Consider the following 18,685-nt stretch of genomic DNA (forward strand, 5'->3'; position numbering starts at 1 on the left):
AAGTGGAGAAACATCCCTTGTTCCTGGATTGGAAGAATCAATATTGTGAAAATGGCAATCTTACCTAAAGCAATCTACACATTTAATGCAATCCCTATCAAAATTCCAAAGGCGTTCTTCATGGAAATAGAAAAAACAATCCAAAAATTCATTTGGAATCACAAAAAACCTCGAATATCTAAAATAGTACTGAGCAACAAAAATGAGGCTGGTGGTATCACCATACCTGATTTTAACCTATACTACAGAGCCATAGTAACAAAAACAGCATGGTACTGGCACAAAAACAGACATGTAGATCAGTGGAACAGAATAGAGGACCCACATGTAAGCCCAAGTAGCTATAGCCACATGATATTCGATTAAAATACCAAAAATACTTATTGGAGAAGAGACAGCCTCTTCAGCAAATGGTGTTTTGAAAACTGGATATATATCTGCAGAAGGATGAAAATAGATTCTTCTCTCTCACCATGCACAAGAATTAATCCAAATGGATTAAAGACCTTAACATCAGACCTGAAACTCTGAAATTGCTAGAGGAAAAAGTAGGGGAAAACTTTCAACATATTGGTCTTGGCAAAGACTTTCTGAATACAACCCCGATTGCTCAGGCAATAAAACCACAGATTAATCACTGGTACCTCATGAAATTACAAAGATTTTGCATTGCAGAGGACACAGTGAAAAAAGCAAAGAGGCAACCTACAGAATGGGAAAAAATCTTTGCCAGCTATATATCTGCTAGAGGATTAATATCTAGGATATACAAAGAACTCAGAAAGTTAAATAATAAGGAATCAAACAAGCCAATCAAAAAATGGGCTATGGTGCTAAATAGAGCATTCTCAAAGGAAGAAATACGAATGGCATATAAGCATCTAAAAAAATGTTCTACATCACTAGTCATCAGGGAAATGCAGATTAAAACTACATTGAGATTCCATCTCACTCCTGTCAGATTGGCCACCATCATGAAAACAAATGATCATAAATGTTGGCGGGGATGTGGAAAAAAAGGAACCCTTCTACACTGCTGGTGGGAATGCAGTCTGGTCCAGCCATTGTGGAAATCAGTGTGGAGGTTCCTAAAACAGCTAAAGATTGATCTACCATATGACCCAGCTATATAGGCGTATATCCAAAGGACTCATCTCATTACCTTAGAAATACGTGCTCAACCATGTTTATTGCTGCTCAATTTATAATAGCTGGAAAATGGAACCAGCCTAGATGTCCCTCAACTGATGAATGGATAATGAAGATGTGGCACATTTATACAATGGAGTTCTACTCAGCGGTAAAGAAAAATGAAGTTATGAAATTTGCAGGAAAATGGATGGATCTGGAAAGGATTATACTACGTGGGGTAACCCAGGCCCAGAAAGCCAAGCATCACATGTTCTCTCTCATATGTGGATCCTAGATACAGATGATTGGACTTACATGTGAGTAGGAAGAAAACTCAGTAGCAAAGGCCAGTAAACTAGAAAAGAAATATAAAGGGAAGAGAACGGAAGGGAGGGGGTACTTAATTGGATGGTATTGTATATATGTAAGTAGAAGAATAGATTAATGGGATGAAAAGGCCCAAAGTGAAGTCAAAGGAAGAGATTGAGTAAAGGAAATGTGGAGAGAACTAATCAAAATCTAAGAGGATGTAAATAAATCATATGGAATCCTACTTTTCTGGACAATGGAACACTCAGGAGCCATAGACTGTTGCTAGGAATTTTTCAGTGCCAGGGATGGGATACCTTCCAGTGAGTTGTTGGCCAGGGAGGTCCCTGATGCTCCCAAAACATTATAGGCCATTGCCGAGGCCCTTGGTTTCCAACCAGGAATAGATGGTAAGACCCTGTTGCTGAAGACTCCACATACTTGGGCTGCAAGGCCACTGAGAAATCCTGCTGGAACTGAGCTGATAACCTCCTCCATGTAGACCAGCTGACAGAAAGCTGGAAGAAGCCATTCCGCATGAAGTTCAATGGGAGAAAGAGAAATCACCAGTGAAGATACTCAACAGTGGATACTGCAAGCCTTATATTTGGTCAGCTAGGCCAAATGAGCCAATGGGTGTAATAGTGGCACATTTGTCATGATGGAAACCAGCTGCCCTCTAATTGGACTGGAGGTCTGCTCCATGGGAGGGAATATATCCCTGATACTGAAAACTTAAAACAGGGGTAGTCATGAGCCCTAGGGGTTTAACATCTGCTGCTGTCTGGCTAAATGTATGTACTATGCTCATCAAACTGCCCAGTAAGCACTTCTCTTAATGTTCATTCCCTTATATTAATGCTACCCTCACTTTTGGTAGAGATTCTTCTCTTTTCAGATGGTAGTGACCATGGGATGACTCAGAAGGTATCATGGTGCTAGAAAGATGTGACCGACTAGAGTGCTCAGTACTGTAATATCTCCATTATAACTTCCAAGGCTCAGTCTCTATTGTGGAAGAGGTGGTGGAAAGAATTTAAGGGCCAAAGGAAGGTTAGAACTCCTTACTGTGTGCTCCCCTCAGACACAACATGGCCTGAATATTATGTCCTCACAATGCCTGACACTACCTACACAAGACCATAATAAAAGAAGGAAAAGATGATGACATCAAAATAAAAGAGAGACTGATTGAGATTTGGAGGAGATGTGATGGAGAATGGAGTTTCAAAGGGGAAGGTAGGGGGTGGAAGGGTATTACCATGGGATATTTTTTATAATCATGGAAGTTGTTAATAAAAATTTGGGAAAAAAATTAAAAAATTAAAAATAATAAAATAAAATAAAGATTCTATATACACATAGATTAGCTATATTTTATTAATCCAAGTTAATGAATTTTTGGGATTTTTCACTTTGGGCTATTAAACTGTTGCCAGTGAACATTTGTATGTTTGGGGCAGACATATGTTTTCATTTCTCTTGAGGAAATACTTAGTAGTGGAATTTTCAGGGTTATGTGGTGTAGTAGTTTGAATAGATATCCCCAGTAGATTCAGGGATTTACTAAAGTTTGTAATTTAGCTTATCATTATGAATGGATCCCTACAGTCCAGCTCTAAGGTGTATTTGGGGTGGGATCTAGAATTTCAAGGCTGGAGAGGTGGCTTAGCAGTTAAGGGCACTTGCCTGCAAAGCCTATGGACCCGGGTTTGATTCCCCAGTACCCACCTAAGCCAGATGTACAAGGTGGCACATGCCTCTAGAGTTTGTTTGCAGTGGCTAGAGGCCCTGGCATGCTAATTCTTTTTTTTTTTTTTTTCTCTCTCTCTCTCTCTCTTCTTTCCTCTTTTTAAAAGAAAAAAAAATAAAACAATAGAATTCCAGCCTAAGGTATACAGAGTGCTTGAGCTTTGCCCAGGGTTTCTGGAGTGTTCATGCTTATGGTGCTGGTGGCAGTTTCTCTCTGTGTGGACCTGTAAAAGGGGACCACCTTCCTCCACCCTTAAGGAACTTCCGTGGATCTGTAAGCATCAGTAAATCCCTTCCTCCATAAACTGGTTTGGAAGTTCATCCCAGCAACATGAAGGTGACTACAATACATGGTTTACTTTATGTTTAACATCTTAAGAAACCGCTGAAATTTTTTTCCCAAAATGACTATGCTTTTCACAGTCTCAACAACAGTGTGCTGAGGTTTCCGTTTACCTGCATCCTTGTCCACCTCATCTGGTGTAGCTATTCTGGTGTGTAGTAAGTGTATTGCATTGTGTCTGCAGGTTCCATTTCCCTCAGGACGTTGCATAAGCATCTTGCATGTGATTATTAGCCTGATAACATTTCTTTTTTGTGTGTGTGAAATATGTGTTTAAATTTTGGCCATTTTATACTTAGGTTGTTTGACTTATTATTGAGTTTTAAGAGTTCTTTAAGACAGGCCTGGTGGCGCACATCTTTAATCCCAGAACTTGGGAGGCAGAGATAGGAGGATTGCCGTGAGTTTGAGGCCACCCTGAGACTCCATAGTGAATTCCAGATCAGCCTGGGCTAGAGTGAGGCCCTACCTACCTTGAGAAACAAAAAAAAAAAAAAAAAAAAAAGAGTTCTTTCTATAGAGAGCTAAGATGTAATTTAGTAACTAGAGTACTTGTCTAGTGTGTGAAGCCCTGAGTTTGATTCCCAGCACCACATAAACCAGGCAATCCCAGCACTGAAGAGCTGGAGGCATGCCAGTTGTGGTGGTGCACACCAGTAGGAAATTGCTGAAGAGGAGGAGCCAGGAGAAGCAGAAGTTCAAAGTCCTTGGCTACACAGCCAGTTTTAGGCCAACTTGGGATACATGAGACCCTACCACAAAAAAAAAAGACTTCTTTTTATGTTCTAACACAGTTCTCAAATGTGTGAATGAATATTTTCCCCCAGTTTATGGTTTATCTTTTTTATTTTTTTTTTCTTTGTGATTTTTTTCCCCCTCAGTGCTAAGGACTGAACTCAGGCCCTTGCACTTGCTTGGCAAGCACTCACCCACTGAGCTGAATCCTCCACCTTATTTTTCTTAATAGTGTCTTTTTAAATTTCTTATTGGCAACTTCCATAAATATTAACAGTATACCATAATCGTATTTCCTCCCACCACCTTCTTTTTTCTCCCAATGTATATCTATATATATATTTTTTTTACATAGATTATAGTCTTGCATCCCTGAGGGCTCGCCTCTATAGGGTTCTGGGTGTTCACTGTGGGATAATTAGGATCTCCATCAGTTTTTTTTGGGGGGGGGGGCTGTGCCTCGGGATATTTCTACCCTCCCTTTGGCTCTTATATTCTTTTAATTGATCTATCCATATGGAGCCTAATGGTTTGTTTTGAAGAGTAAAAGGTTTTTTTAATATTTTATTTTTATTTATTTTTTGAGAGAGAAAGAAAAAAAGGCAGAGAGAGAATGGGTGCACCAGGACTCCAGCTGCTGCAAACGAACTCCAGACACATGTGCCACCTTATGCATCTGGCTTATGTGGGTCCTGGGGAATCGAACCTGGGTCCTTTGGCCTTGCAAGCAAGCAACGTAACTGCTAAGCCATCTCTCTAGTACCAAAAGTTTTTTTTTTTTAATTGAAAAAAAGAGGGCTGGAGAGATGGCCATCAGGGTAACATAGACCACATCTCAGAAGAGTACAAAATAGGAGCTGCAGCAAACTGCTTCTTTCGCTCAGTACCCACACAGCTGTAGCATGAGGGGAAGCCTCGTGTACAGCCCAGTCATCTGCTGGGGCCACTTCTGTCCCATACTCAGTGAACAACCTATGACTAGTTTTCTTCCACTTATACTCCTCCATTGCTCCCAAGTCCCTCTAGTCACCCTCACCTGGTCTTGAGGGGTCCCCATGACAGACCTTTTTGAGTGTGTTGGGTTAAGTACAATGTGGCATACTTGCTGACCTGGCCCTCAGGAAGCAACCTACAGCTGAGCTCCTAACCAGCACCTCAGGAGCACAGCCTCATGGGGTAGATGGCAGGTGGCAAGGGCAGCCCCAGAGCCTGGAGTAGACAGGACTATACATTTGTGCCAACTCCCCTTTGCTCTTGTGCAGCATCTCACATCACCTCTTTTCATCCTTTCCTTCTGTAACATGGGTGTAAAAGTGTAGCATCTCATATCATTTCTGTGCTTATCCTTTTCATCTATAAAATTGATATAAAAGTAAAGTACTTTTAACCCACAAGTTCTTGAGGGATCATTTGAGAATATGTACAGGAATGTGTTTGCATATAAACATTAGGATGTTTGTATATTATTTCTCTCTGGTGAGGTTCAAACTCTCTTGGGTTCTCCTGACTGCAGCCACTGTTCTGCCACATCTGTCCACTGGAAGGCCCCTACCTCCCTGATGGCCACTTCCTTGCTGCCCACTTTTGTTTTAGACAGGTTCTCACTCTGTAACCTGGAACTCAACTGTGTAGCATAAGCTGACTTCAAACTCACATCACTCCACCTGCCTCGGCTTTCTTGGCTGCTTGTTCTTAGGTTGTTCACACCCGTACTATCGCCTTCCTTCTTCTTTTCTTTGTGAGCCTGAAAAGAGCTGCCACCTTCTCCAGTTAGGCTGGTACCTGAGGTAACAAGTTTCTGTCTGATCCTCACAGGCTCAGGCCACAGGGTCACCTCACACATCACCCACTCACGGAGGCAGCCGCTCCATGCCTATGCCTGTGCGTTCCACATCTGCTGGCTCCACTCCGACCCATGGGCCACAGGACTCACTGAGCGGTGTTGGAGGAGATGTGCAGGAGGCCTTCGCACAAGGTGAGTTTCTGGGCCAAATCTATGGAAGAATGTGCAAGATTCCTGACACTACTCTTCAGTTGCTTTTGTTTATGGTCTTGGCTTTGGATGATCAGATGTCTTGGCAATAGCGATCAGATTTACAGTATAAATAAATCACATGCTGGCTTTTTCTCAACTGACGGGTTAATCTTCAGTCAAAGGTTGGCAGTCATATGTGTGCAGAAAACGAGCCTCTTGGGCACCGTGATACGGGTTGAGAGAAATACCTTGCCCTGTGAGCTTTGCCTCCTCCAGAAAAATTGGATGGAATAAGTGCAGGTTACACAGAAGGTACTTAGAACCAGCAAGAGCAGGAAGAGTGGGTCCTCTCCATAAGATCTAGCTCAAGGTCAGTAAGCATGCGATTGCCCCTGCCGTCTGAGAAGGTAGGGACCTGCATTCTTAAGCAGTGGGGAAGGAAGTCCTGAAGGGAGGAGGTGGGAGGTACTGCTGCTAGAGAAGAAGGTACCCTTAAGTCTGAGGGACACCCTATTCCTGTTCTGGAACCCCACTCCCTACTGAATACTGTCTGTGAAGCTTGGACCTGACAGGGTTCCACTTTCCAGTTGGAAAAGACAGGGAGAGGGAAAGGTAGGATGCTGGTGTGCTAGAAAGCAGGCAGAGCTGCTGCCACCCTGTCTCCCCTTAGCTGTTATGCGTCTGGATTCCAGGGCCTGGCTGACTGAGGCATCTGCTCAGCGCCCACCCTCCTGCATCACCATCTGCTCTGACTCTCCTCAGGTACAAGGAGAAACCTCCGCAATGACTTGCTTGTGGCCGCTGACTCCATCACCAACACCATGTCATCCCTGGTGAAGGAGCTCCATTCAGGTGAAACCTAGAGCTGCCCGTCAGCCTCCACTTTCACCCTCTCGCCCACAGCCCTCAGTTCCCCTTCTAGGAACACACAGGATCTTCACCCAGCACCTCCTTTCCACACATGATCAAGGACAGCTGCAGCGCTGGATTTATCTTAACACGTCTGGTGGAACAGACAGAATTCTAACTTTAGGGAAACTCAGCTATGTAGTGCAGCCAGACCATTTCCTTCCTCACCTGTGCTTTATTCACAGCCACTCTTTCCCCAGGCTGACCACCATCTCCTTCCGAAGCTCTCCTGGATGCTGGCACTGGGCCGTCTCCCAGCTGTACTTCAGCACTCTCCTGTTTGATTCCATTTCAAGACCTTGGCCTTTCCTTTTATCTATGACCAGACTCTGAATGATTTCACCTGCCGCTCAGGAGTGGCTACTGTCATTGCTTTTTATTCTCTGTCCTCTCTGACTGCGTTCTCAGGCTCTCCGTTACTCAGTCACGGCAGCAGCTTCCCAAAGACCTCTGCCTCTCACTCTTTCTTTCTTACATATAATCCAGGAAAGAGATTTAATAAAAGGATATCAAAGCTCCAAGTTTCCCCACAACTCCATCAATGACATAACTGCCCAGTATTTAAAAGTTGTCTTCTAGTGGTAGCATTCCCAAGTGTCATGTTAAATGAGTAAGAGTCTTTCCTGATTGTTGCAGCTCTCTCACACCACAGGCCCATTTCTGTCCCTTGTCATCTGCAGTACTTGGAAAGTACCTTGCAGTACCTTAGCAGAGTTATTAAATAAAACCACAAAGCAGTGTTTCCATGGACATCCAAACAATCAGATGAAACGCAAACCTAGGGTGTTTTGCAGCTGAAAAAAGCCAGCTCCTACTATGATCTGGCCCATGTTTTTGCCTTCAAGTCTTCCTTTTTCCCCTCAGACAAGAAATGCATGTGGCCTAGGTGGTTTTCCCTGCTCAGGTTAGTTACTGGTCCTCCTGCCCTGCAGAGGCCCAGCTCCTCTCTGTAAACACAGATCAGGGGAGGTAGTAGCCTTCAGGATGACTTACAGCTGATTGGAAGGCACCTTCTCTGATAAAGCTTCACAGTAGGCCTCCCGGCCCCTGTAGAGGAAATTTCTAAAGGTTGTTTAGGCCATGGAGATGAAGTACATTGTGCTTCATGGCCACTTGTTAGGATATGCAAATTAAGCGGCTCATGAGCTCAGCATAGTAATGAAAGTGAGATGTAATTGACAATACTTGAGCTGGCTGTGGTGGTGCAGCCAGTACTCCCCAGTTCTTGGGAGGCATGTGAGTTCAAGGCCACCAGGGCTACACAGTTAAACCCCACCAAGGAGGAGAGAAATATTGGACATCAGTGAACAAAATGCACTAATAGCTTCTCAAACGTTGTTTATTGGAACAGTCAGCAATCTCTCATAGAAGGAAAAGATGATTTTAATCAGTTGTGTAGTTTCATTTAGGAGGTACCTTTGTGATCACAAAGCTTGGATAGGCAGCACTGGTTCTAGAACTTATATCCTCAGAGTGTGAAGTCATGGCTCTGAGCCTACTGAAGACAGGTGATAAGCTCAGTTCTGTCAGGGTCCTTTTCCTCTCCTAAGCACCAAAGCCTGTCAGTGCACAACATCCATGAAATGCTGAGATAAACTCTCTCACCATGCAAAGGTGCCTATTTTCCAGGGAAGGGAAAAGCTATGCCTAGCACCAACACATACTCACTATTTCTTTGATTTTGCAGGGCTTGTTAGGATGCATGTACATATTTGGATTGGCTTTCCCTACATGCTCTATGGTGTGCAGACATATATATCCATAGCTTGTCCTTCTCATCTTTGAAGTAACTTTGGGGGGGGGGGTGAGCTTTGTTTTTGGTTTTTCAAGGTAGGGTCTCACTGTAGCCCAGGCTGACCTGAAATTCACTATGTAGTCTCAGGGTGGCCTTGAACTCTCAACAATCCTCCTACTTCTGACTCCCAAACACTGGGACTAAAGGTGTGCACCACTTGCCCAGCTTGAAAAGTATTTTTAAATAATGGAATCCTAGAATCCAAAGGGGTTTAGCAGTCATTTAGTCTAGCTATATTGCTGCTCAATATAAAAGCTTTCTGCTTCAATGTTTCCAGCAAGTTCATTTATGGCCATCTCTAATCTTTAAAAATTCTTTTCTATTAGAGATACAAAATTTCCCTTTTCAGTAATAGGTTTACCCTTGTTTCCCCATTAATGCTACCCTGGGTCAGTCCAGTCCCTCTTTTGCAGGTACCTTTCAAAGTGCTTGATAAAGATATCATGGCTCAGGCTGGAGAGATGGCTTAGCCATTAAGGCGCTTGTCTGCAAAGCCAAAGGACCCAGTTTCAATTCCCTAGGACCCACATAAGCCAGATGCACAAGGTGGTGCATGCGTCTGGAGTTCGTTTGCAGTGGCTGGAGGCCCTGTCACACCCATATTCTCTCCCTCCCCCATTCCTTCTCCCCATCTTAAATAAATGAATAAATAAAAATTAAAAATATTTTTAAGAAAGGTAACATGGCTCCTCCCTCTGATGTGGTCTCGTCTTCAAGAAGTTCACTCACTCCCTTTAACCACCCCAATTGTGACATCATTTTCCCCCTACTATCCTATCTGGTCATACCAGGCAGGATGTGGCCCAGTTTTCCAAAGCCCTGATTCAGAGTGAGCACCCAGTATTGAGTACACTTGTCTACTTCACAGCCAGTATACCTTCCTCTGTGCACTTTTGCTTTCTTGAACCTGAATGCAAAGTATTTGGTGTATTCTTAGTAGATGTCACCTTAGAAAAAACAGAAACTCCCCCACCCAAGTCACCAGAAAGCCAACTGGTAACATCAGGCTGCTCTGCTTCTTATGGGCACAGGGCTCCTATCAAACATTGCCAGGGTGTGGACCTCGTTGGGCACAAGCAAGGAACACTGGAGGTGGCTCCCTGAGAACCTTAGCTAAGTCACCCCAGCCCCCTGTTGCCCTGCTCCCCTGCTCCCATGCTGGTGCTAGGCCAGAGGGTCATGGGCTCCTTGAACTTGTTTTACAACAGAGGAAGAAGACAAGATGTGGAATGGGAAAGACAGAGGTGAAGGCAGCCCAGCAGGCCCCTGGTTTGAATGAGAGCCTAGACATAGCACCAACAGTCCCTGTCTTCCTTCTTTGTTTCTGTTCTCCTTCCTGGCAAGCCTGCAGCCCCACCCCATCCCAGTTCCTCCTTCCTTCCCTCCCACTTGGTTACATTTGCCTGTCAGGTAAGGGACACAAGCTTTCTGCTGCAGTGGTAGCCAAGTAGGAGATGGATTCATGCACAACTAAGATGAGCAAAATAGATGAGAAAGAAAATGAAGCAGCAGCAGGGGTTGATCAGAAAATGTATAATAATAATATTGTATAATTATAATTATGTAATATATAATAATGAAATGTATAACACTAAGGATTTCTGGAAAATAAGAGACTATTTCAGGTTGGACTAGATAACCAGTAGTTTTGTGGCTTCTTGAAAGAATAAAAGCAAGAAAGAAGTATCAGCAAGAACTGTAATGCCTTCCTACATAAAACCTATTTAATTCTTGTTACATGGGATGAGAGGCCTCACTAAATGACTTTTCATGTATAATTCATTTAATCCTTAACACTATAAGATATGCATATAATAATATTCCCATTTTCGTAATGGGGAAATAGACCCAAGTATTCTGCTCATGTAGCTGCTGAATATAAGAGAACTTGAACTGGATCTTTTATCATTCACTGTTAGGCTGAACAGATAACAATGTCTCTCTTGGGAAACTTGAGAGGTGTGTGTTACTCTATCATACGCCTGTTTCTAGCTTCCTCCAAAACAGAGATTGTGGTCTATTTTGTTGGTGGTGTCTTCCCAGTGCCTGAGCAGTGCCTGGTGCTAATAGGAAGTTAGTGAATGAGCTCATGTGAGGAAATGAGCACGATGACATGAGAGTGTTAGGGGAGAGAAATACAGAGGTCCACCGGCCATGGAAGAGGAAGGCAGAAGACAGAAAAGATGAGGAGGAACTAGCACTGGCTTACAAGTGCCTACTGTATGCTAGGTCTGTAGCACAGCCTTTTCAATGAGCTTCCTACCTCCAGAAGGGAAGAATTCTAGTCAAGGCTCAGAGACATGAAATAACCAGACAGTTTAGTAACCTGGGCTCATCCCAGCTCTGCAACTCCAAGGCCAGTGCTTTCATCTGAGCAGAACTACTAGACCATGTGAAGTGAATCTTCAGTGCAAGGTAGAAAGCAGTAGAAGAAGAAAGCGATGGGAAGCCCCTTAGAACAGTGGTTCTGGAGTACTATTTGCCCCTGGAGACTGGTGTGGATAGGAGAAAGTGTTCGGGAGCTTGAGGTAAGGAGTTTGTCAGCAAGGGCACTGAATGGCCAAGGAGACCAGTGGGAAACTACAGAACATATCTCGCAAGGCAAGCCAGAGCAAGGCATGGGGAAAAGACCACCAGTGGGTGAGTTGATTCAGATGATCTTCCTGGTTGCATGTCAGGCTGTCAGAGCGAAGCAGCTGTTCGGAGGTCCAAGCAGGAAGGAGGGCTGCAGGACAAGCACAGAAGAAGGGACAGAGACATGCCTACTTACATAAGCCCATCTCTCTCCCCAGCTAAACCTCAGCATTGCTGTGGAATCTTCTTGACTAAAGACCTAACAACTGCTGCATTGGCCTCCCCTGCCATGTACTTTCCCTTCTCCATAGCACCTCCCTGGCCTCTCCCCAGCTTCCCTCCACTTCCCCAAAGCTAAACCTAGGACTCTACCTCAGCCAGTCCTACCTTGCCTTGGTCATGGACTTTGGACCCAGTCACCTGTAGGAATCAGTGTGGTTTCCTTTGGCCACACCTCCTGACTCAGGGCCTTTCTGTCTTGGCACCTGACTGGCCCCGTCTTTCTGTCACTTGCTCTTAGTCTCTCCTCCCTCTTTCAGTGTACATACCAGGCTTTCTGTATATCTTGTGCAATCTTTTTGTGAAAATGCCTAAACTTCTATGGTTTTTAGGGGTCATCCCTAGAGGCAAGAGGGTTGAAAGTTAAAAGTTGTGGTAAGAGATGGGTACTTTTGTAGAAATGTTTGTTTCTTTGCATCCTGTATGTTCTAGTATATGTCGCTGTAACTGCAGTGTAGTTTTACGTGGGAGTTATTATAAGACCAAGTTTTGCTGTGAGTGGACCTTCTGGTTCTCTGCCATGAACTAGAGACTTTGATAGTGATATTGCACTAGCCACAGTCACCTGGGCATTTGAGACAAGTAACTATCAACTATAGTTGGTCATGACGTCAACACTACTTGGCCAGCGCCCTGTCTAGCTGATGTGGTCTATTCAGCACACGAGCCATGAGAGCTAAATGGGTACTTTTGAAGAACTCTGACCAAACCAGACTCCCCAGGCACATTCACCTCTACCTCACACCTCTACCCATCCTACCCTGTTTCTTCTGGTGAGTCCCAGAGAACACTACAACTGCATTGGGGTGCATCCCCTCTCCCCAAGTATAACCAATACCATAAATGTGACATAGACTAATATGACCTCCTTGATTGCCCCAGCACCCTGTGTTCATCTTAGCCACTGTGGAACCTCCTTTTATGTTCCATGGCCCTTCAGAATCTCCTCTATTTTTCCTGCCAAGCACATCTTGGTGCATGCCTGGACAGCAGTGGCCCTCTGTGAGGATAGACATGGGCTCTGGAATGCCCCAGGTGAACAGAAGTGTGACTGTGCTCTCAGCATGACAGTGTTGTTCCAGAGCAGAGGAGTCTTCAGAAGAAAGACACTGCCCTGATCACACTATTCCACCTTGTTCAATTTCAGAACCACACAGGCTTTGGTCTCAATATACCTGTTCCCTAGGTTTAAGGTGGCTTGTTTCTGTTTTATATTCCTTCTGAGAAAAATTTGTCTCCGTGGCTGTCCTATGTCATTTGATTTGCTGGTTGGTGATATAAGGGGAGAAGGCAATTCCAAAAGCCCTTGGATTTGTTGGGTCAGGAAAATCGACTTATACATACCCAGAAAACTGAGAAGAGCCTGAGTGACCTCAGTGTTTTTCTGTCCATGTTGCCACAGGTTAGCCAAGGAGCCATCAGGATACAGAAGCAGCTCTGGTGAGTGCAGTGTAGTTGGCCTTCCCATAGCCATGTGTACTGTGTGCCTGCATGTGTGTATAATTGCACATTGCCAGGGGAAAATGTAGAGTGTCTTCTGTTACTCTTCCACATCATGTGTCTGTCTGTCTGTCTTTCTCTGTCTCTCTAAACCTGGAGCTGCCGTTTACCATCAGACTGGCTGGCCCATGATCCTCCTGTCTCTGTCAGCGCAGATCCAGGGCTACATGTGTGTGTGGACACACCTAGCTTTTTACATGGAGGCTAGAGCTTGAACTCAAGTCCTCATGCTTATGATGCAAGCACTCATTGAGACATCTCCCCACTCCTCCAACTCACTCTTACTTAGTAGTGTCTTCACTTCTTTCTTCCATTCCAAGTCAAAGTAATGCTGACTTAAAATTGGGATTTTCAGGCTGGAGACATGGCTCAGTGGTTATGGCACTTTTCTGCAAAGCATAATGACCTGAGTTCTATTCTCCATTACCCATGTAAAGTCAGATGCACAAAGTGGTGCATGCATCTGGAGTTTGTTTGCAGTGACTGAAGGCCCTGGTGCACCCATTCATATTCATTCTTTCTCCTTCCCTGACTGTGTGTGTGTTTCTCCCACCCTCCCTCCCTCCCTCCCTCTCTCCCTCTGTCTCGCTCTCTCTTTCTCTCTCTCTCCCCCACCCCAGGCATGATGGTGCACACCTTTAATCCCAGCCCTTGGGAGGCTAAGGTAGAAGGATCGCTGTGAGTTCTAGGTCAGCGTGAGACTGCATTGTGAATTCCAGGTCAGCCTGGGCTATAGGGAGACTCTACCTTGGAAAACCAAAAAACAGAAAGGTGGGGAAAGAGATTTTCTTAAAAGAGCCCGTCTGCATTTTGTTCTCTTCCACAGACCTGCCACTGAGCCTGCTTGAGTCTTTCTTGCATTGCTCAACTAGGCTCTGCAGACAGCAGAGTCAGCTGAAAGTGGCTACTTGCCTGGGCTGCTTCTGCCTCCATTGCTTCCATTTTCTTTTCTGTTTGTTTGTTTGTTTGTTTGTTTGTTTTTACACTTTTTCAAAGAAGGGTTTCACTCTGCTCCATGCTGACCTGGAATTCACTCTGTAGTCTAAGGGTGGCCTTGAACTCACAGTGATCCCCTTATCTCTGCCTCCCAAGTGCTGGGATTAAAGGCTTGTGCCATAACACCCGGCCAATGTTTCCATTTTCCACAGCCAGAATTCCCCTGGCTCCTATCACCCTGCCCTGTCCTCTGCTGTCGCCCTGGCAGGATTACAGTGACTCCAAAGCAGAACAATGACCTGACAAGGTTTACCTTCTCACTTCTCCAAAGGACACATGATTTCAAGGACAGCCGTCCCCACTGGCCATTGCCCACTGTCTTGAGAAATGGGCTGTCCCATTTTTCCATCTGGAGACCTCACTTCAGTCTAGCCCCAGCTGCAAGCTATTGCCACTTCTGGGTTCACTCTCTAAAAGGAAAAGTGACAAACAGCTAGTCAGTTCTTGGGAAGAATCTCTTCAGATGGAGCAGCCATAATCTGCTCTCCATTTTTAGACCATTTCCATCTCCTACCCCCATTTCTTAATTTTTTTTTTTTTTTTTTTTTTTGAGGTAGGGTTTCACTGTAGTTCAGGCTGACCTGGAAATCACTATGTAGTCTCAGGATAGCCTTGAACTCATGGTGATCCTCCTCCCTCTGCCTCCTGAGTGCTGGAATTAAAGATATCCATCACCATGCCCAGATCCCCATTTCTGAATTTTTAAAACTTTGACTTTTCTGCCCTGAAGATCTGTAAGTAAGATACTTGAGCTGCAGCTCCATAATCCAGGAAAAGATATCTCTCAGAACCTTACAAGTAGCCTCATCCCAGAACTGTCTGTTGCTACCACTCCTTCCTGGATGTGCTACCCCCATACTTAGGTCACAGGACAGGCTCCAGATGGGCAGTACCAGAGCAGTGGATGCTCTTCTGTGCCCTGGCAAGCAAGAGCCATGAAGCTCAGTGGGAAGCTTCTTCCTAAACTCTCTGTGCACATGCAGGCCAGACCATTCTTACAGCAAACTCAGGCTGTCACAGCCAGCTGGGGAGGCCAGGAAGTAACTCTTGGGCCTGCAGGAGCCTGCCAGGGCTCCTCTGTCCTCAAGGCAAAGGGCTTGAATAGAATGGAGGTATGTGAGTGCCATCTGGCATCCATTGGTGCACATGAGGAAACCAAGGCCCACACCCAGTAGTTAAATGTCAGGGCTAGAATCAGCTGGGTCATCTGCCAATCTGGGTCAACTACTGTCCTCTTTGGCCCACATCAAAACAGAAGTTGTGGGCACCAGCAGTAGGGGGAGATGAACAAGCAAACAGCCCAGAGCCTCAGTTCCTACACTCTCCAGCCAACCCTTGCTGTCCCCAGGCTAGGCTCCCTTCCCTAACTCTGCGTCCTCTGCACTTCTTCTCTACCACACTCCTTCCCAAGAAACCACCCCTTCCAAACCTGGATTTGTCCACGCAGCTCTTTCCTCAGTAGAACTATTTCCTGGCCCCGTAACATAAGCAATGGCCTTAGAAGACCTCAGGTCCCACTGGACGAGAGAAGGCCCTTTCACCCTGACACTGAAGGCCCAAGTGCCTCAGCAGTCCTCTCCCTGTACGATTCTGGTTCGCAGCTGTCAGTTAGCAGCTCTGCCCTGAGCATGCTCGTGACTAACCGTGAGTTGTCTTGCACAGGCACAGAGGCTGAGGAGCAAGCTGGCACCGACAAGACGAGACGAAGAGAAAGTCTTCCCCCAGGCGCATTCCCATCCATATTTCTGCTGCACACCTGGGTTGGGCTTGCAGGCTGCCAGACTCACGCCACCACCAGAGAGAGGAGCCAAGCCAAGTGTGAAGTGGGGGGGGACTGCCCGAGGCCCCAGCTGGTGGGCCTCCCTGTGTAGCCCTGCATGTACTAGTATCTGCATTCCTCCCTCAGGGCATGGTCTCATCTCTGCATCAGGAATTTACCAGGAGGTTGAAAAGAAAAGAAAAATTGCTGAGCCTGTGTGTGTTCCTGGCCTGATGGAGTTCACCTGGCATCTGGCCAGCAAGTGGCACGCACCCTAGTGTAGGGACACAAGTTGCCTTCCTGCCTTTGACCTTTAGAAAGCAACAGGTCTTGTTGCTATGCAGAGAAAGCTGCAAGCCTTGCTCAGTTCTATAGACAGTAACACCCTGGCTGCAGTGCTAAAAAATAGCCCCCTTCCACTGGTTAGGCTTGTGCCTGTTAGGCTGTTGATCTGCAGCCAAGAGGAAGGCAGCATTTTTGCTGAGCGCCAAGATAGAGAAGCCACCAGGGGGCGCTCTTCCCAAACACTGCTCAGGCAACCTCTTCCTCTGTGGGGCTCTGGCACACACGATCATCAAGCCTAATTCACGGTGATTTTCATTTATTTTTTTCCTGCTCCCTGGGCTCCAGGATGTTATTTTTAGTAGAAGAGCTACTATAAATATTTATAAAGGCAGTGACTGGAATGAAGTGAGACCCCACAGATGGCTCTACAGCACCCCTACTTACCCCTGCAGCCCAAGACCTAGCTTTGAGGTGTGTGCAGAGCTAATGACCACACACGGATGGGGTTCTAAGAGAACACTGTAAAGGAGCAGCCATAGGAGAGAGCAGGGTAGATGCAGAGGCCTCTTCCCACCCGTCCCTCCCCTTACTCTCATTTCTGAGTCAGAGAAAGGCTGTGATCTGTGCTGAGTCAAGGTCCTCGGTGCCTCCTAGGTACTGAGTATGAGGAGCAGGTGCACCATGGGTCTGCTGCTGTGAGGGCAAGACGGAATATAGAGACTGGAGCTGGCATCCATCTGCTCAGTGACAAAGATACTTGTCCTTCCAGCCCACACGGAGAGCAGGTGGAGCTGAGGACCTGGACAGCCAGTTGGGGCCAGTGCGAAGAAGACAGCAGGGAAAAGGGCACCCACACATGCGGGCAAAATAGGTCCTGGCTTGCCTGGAGGGCCAGCGAGGCAAAGGGGAGCATAAGAAGCAACACTCTGGACATCCAGACACTGACTCCCACCTCACACTGCACAGGGTCCCTGCTCATTTGCTGTGCTCGCTGGTCTGTGAACTTGTGAACAGGTGAGGAGACTGGACAGAGAGGAGTCCTGTCAGTGTGTCATGGACAAGTATTACCACACCCTGGGGCCTCACATACTAGCCAGTAAACATGAAATCTAACAGTTCTGCTAAGAAAAACTTAATTATTTATATTCAACTGTAGCCTAAATTCAGCTCAGCTCAGCAAGAGTACTTGACCAGGTAACAAAAGCCTCAATCCCTCTGTCAGCCTACAACCATAGCCACATGCCTAATTGGAGTTGATAGGCCAGGAGGCAGTGGGAGGATGGCTGGGGCCCATACATCCCACATTGATAAAGACATAATAGTGTACATGTATCCCCACAGGTACCTACCAGGTACAGTGGTTTTCCCTAAGGAGAGGAGAGCTTTAGATCCAGCTCCTGCCTTGAGACTGGGCCACTCCACCAGGCCCAAGTATATTCTGTACTTTTTGCTAAGGTCAGAGACCTTCATCAGCCTCACCACCAGCAGAAAGCACATCATCATATCCCCGACAATCACGAAGCAAGTCAGTCCTGGGTCTGAAGTCACCAAGAGTTCACCCTGAAGCTCCCAAAGTCACAGGCCCCATTGCTCTCCAGAAAGTAGGCTTCGTAGCTTCTGCTGCAGGCGTACTGACTCCTGCTTCATGCAACCTGTTATCTGTGCCTGGGAGAAGAGCCCCTTGGCCTCTGCCCTTCTTAATGTGTCCTTTTTGGAGTTCTGGTGGCTTTGATGTTTGGAAAGAGTATGCCTTGGGTGTTGAGAAGGAAGCCATGCAGTGAGGAGACAAGCTCGCAGGAGGAGCCAGTTACAGACACTGTGGGAGGAAGACTGGTGGGATCCCCACCGTCCAATGTGTGCCCCTCTTTTCCCATGGCTCCTGGTTGATGTCTGTCCTACTTTCCTAATTGCCTAGGCAACCATCCTGGGCTCACCCTCCACTACCCAGCCCACCTTGGGAGCCTAGAGCCAAGCTTGGAAGAGGGGGACAAAAGCCCAGGGAATTCAGTAAACAGGAGCAAGAAAAGAGAAAGGGTAAGGGGAGAGAGAAAAGAAGCAGCAGCACAGCGGCAGGCCAGAGAGCATGTTTGCGCTGGGGGCGCCCTGGCCTGCCTGCCAGCAAGAACTGGGAAAGGCCGTTTTCCTCACCCTGCACCTCAGCTCAAATGATGAGTTCCTTTGTCCTGGGGCTGCCACAACTCACAAGCTCAGAGTTTTACCCTAATTTATTATACGTCCTCAGTTGCTGTCCTGGGAACCCAGTTGCACAGCCCCATTTGTGAGCTCCCAAGTGCAGGACCCCACCCTCCTGCTGCCCCTCCAACCCCTACCACAGACCCTTAT

At 46.1% G+C, this 18,685-nt stretch overlaps 1 protein-coding gene across 9 annotated transcripts in view; it reads left to right on the forward strand.

Annotated features, from left to right (window-relative positions):
- Positions 1–17,455, forward strand: part of Dtnb (dystrobrevin beta) — a 395,702-nt gene extending 378,247 nt beyond the window's left edge. For 7 of the 9 annotated variants that reach the window (XM_045151240.1, XM_045151239.1, XM_045151241.1 and 4 more), the window contains 4 exons: positions 6,086–6,245; positions 7,008–7,097; positions 13,205–13,242; positions 15,961–17,455. In XM_045151240.1, coding sequence (XP_045007175.1) covers positions 6,086–6,245; positions 7,008–7,097; positions 13,205–13,209 — 255 coding nt within the window. In that variant the 3' untranslated portion in view covers positions 13,210–13,242; positions 15,961–17,455. The remainder of the gene's footprint in view (positions 1–6,085; positions 6,246–7,007; positions 7,098–13,204; positions 13,243–15,960) is intronic. The other 2 variants (XM_045151237.1, XM_045151242.1) reach the window with 2 other exon arrangements.
- Positions 17,456–18,685: the final 1,230 nt, after the last annotated feature.

This window comes from Jaculus jaculus, chromosome 5 (assembly GCF_020740685.1).
Source record: "Jaculus jaculus isolate mJacJac1 chromosome 5, mJacJac1.mat.Y.cur, whole genome shotgun sequence".
NCBI lineage: Eukaryota > Metazoa > Chordata > Mammalia > Rodentia > Dipodidae > Jaculus > Jaculus jaculus.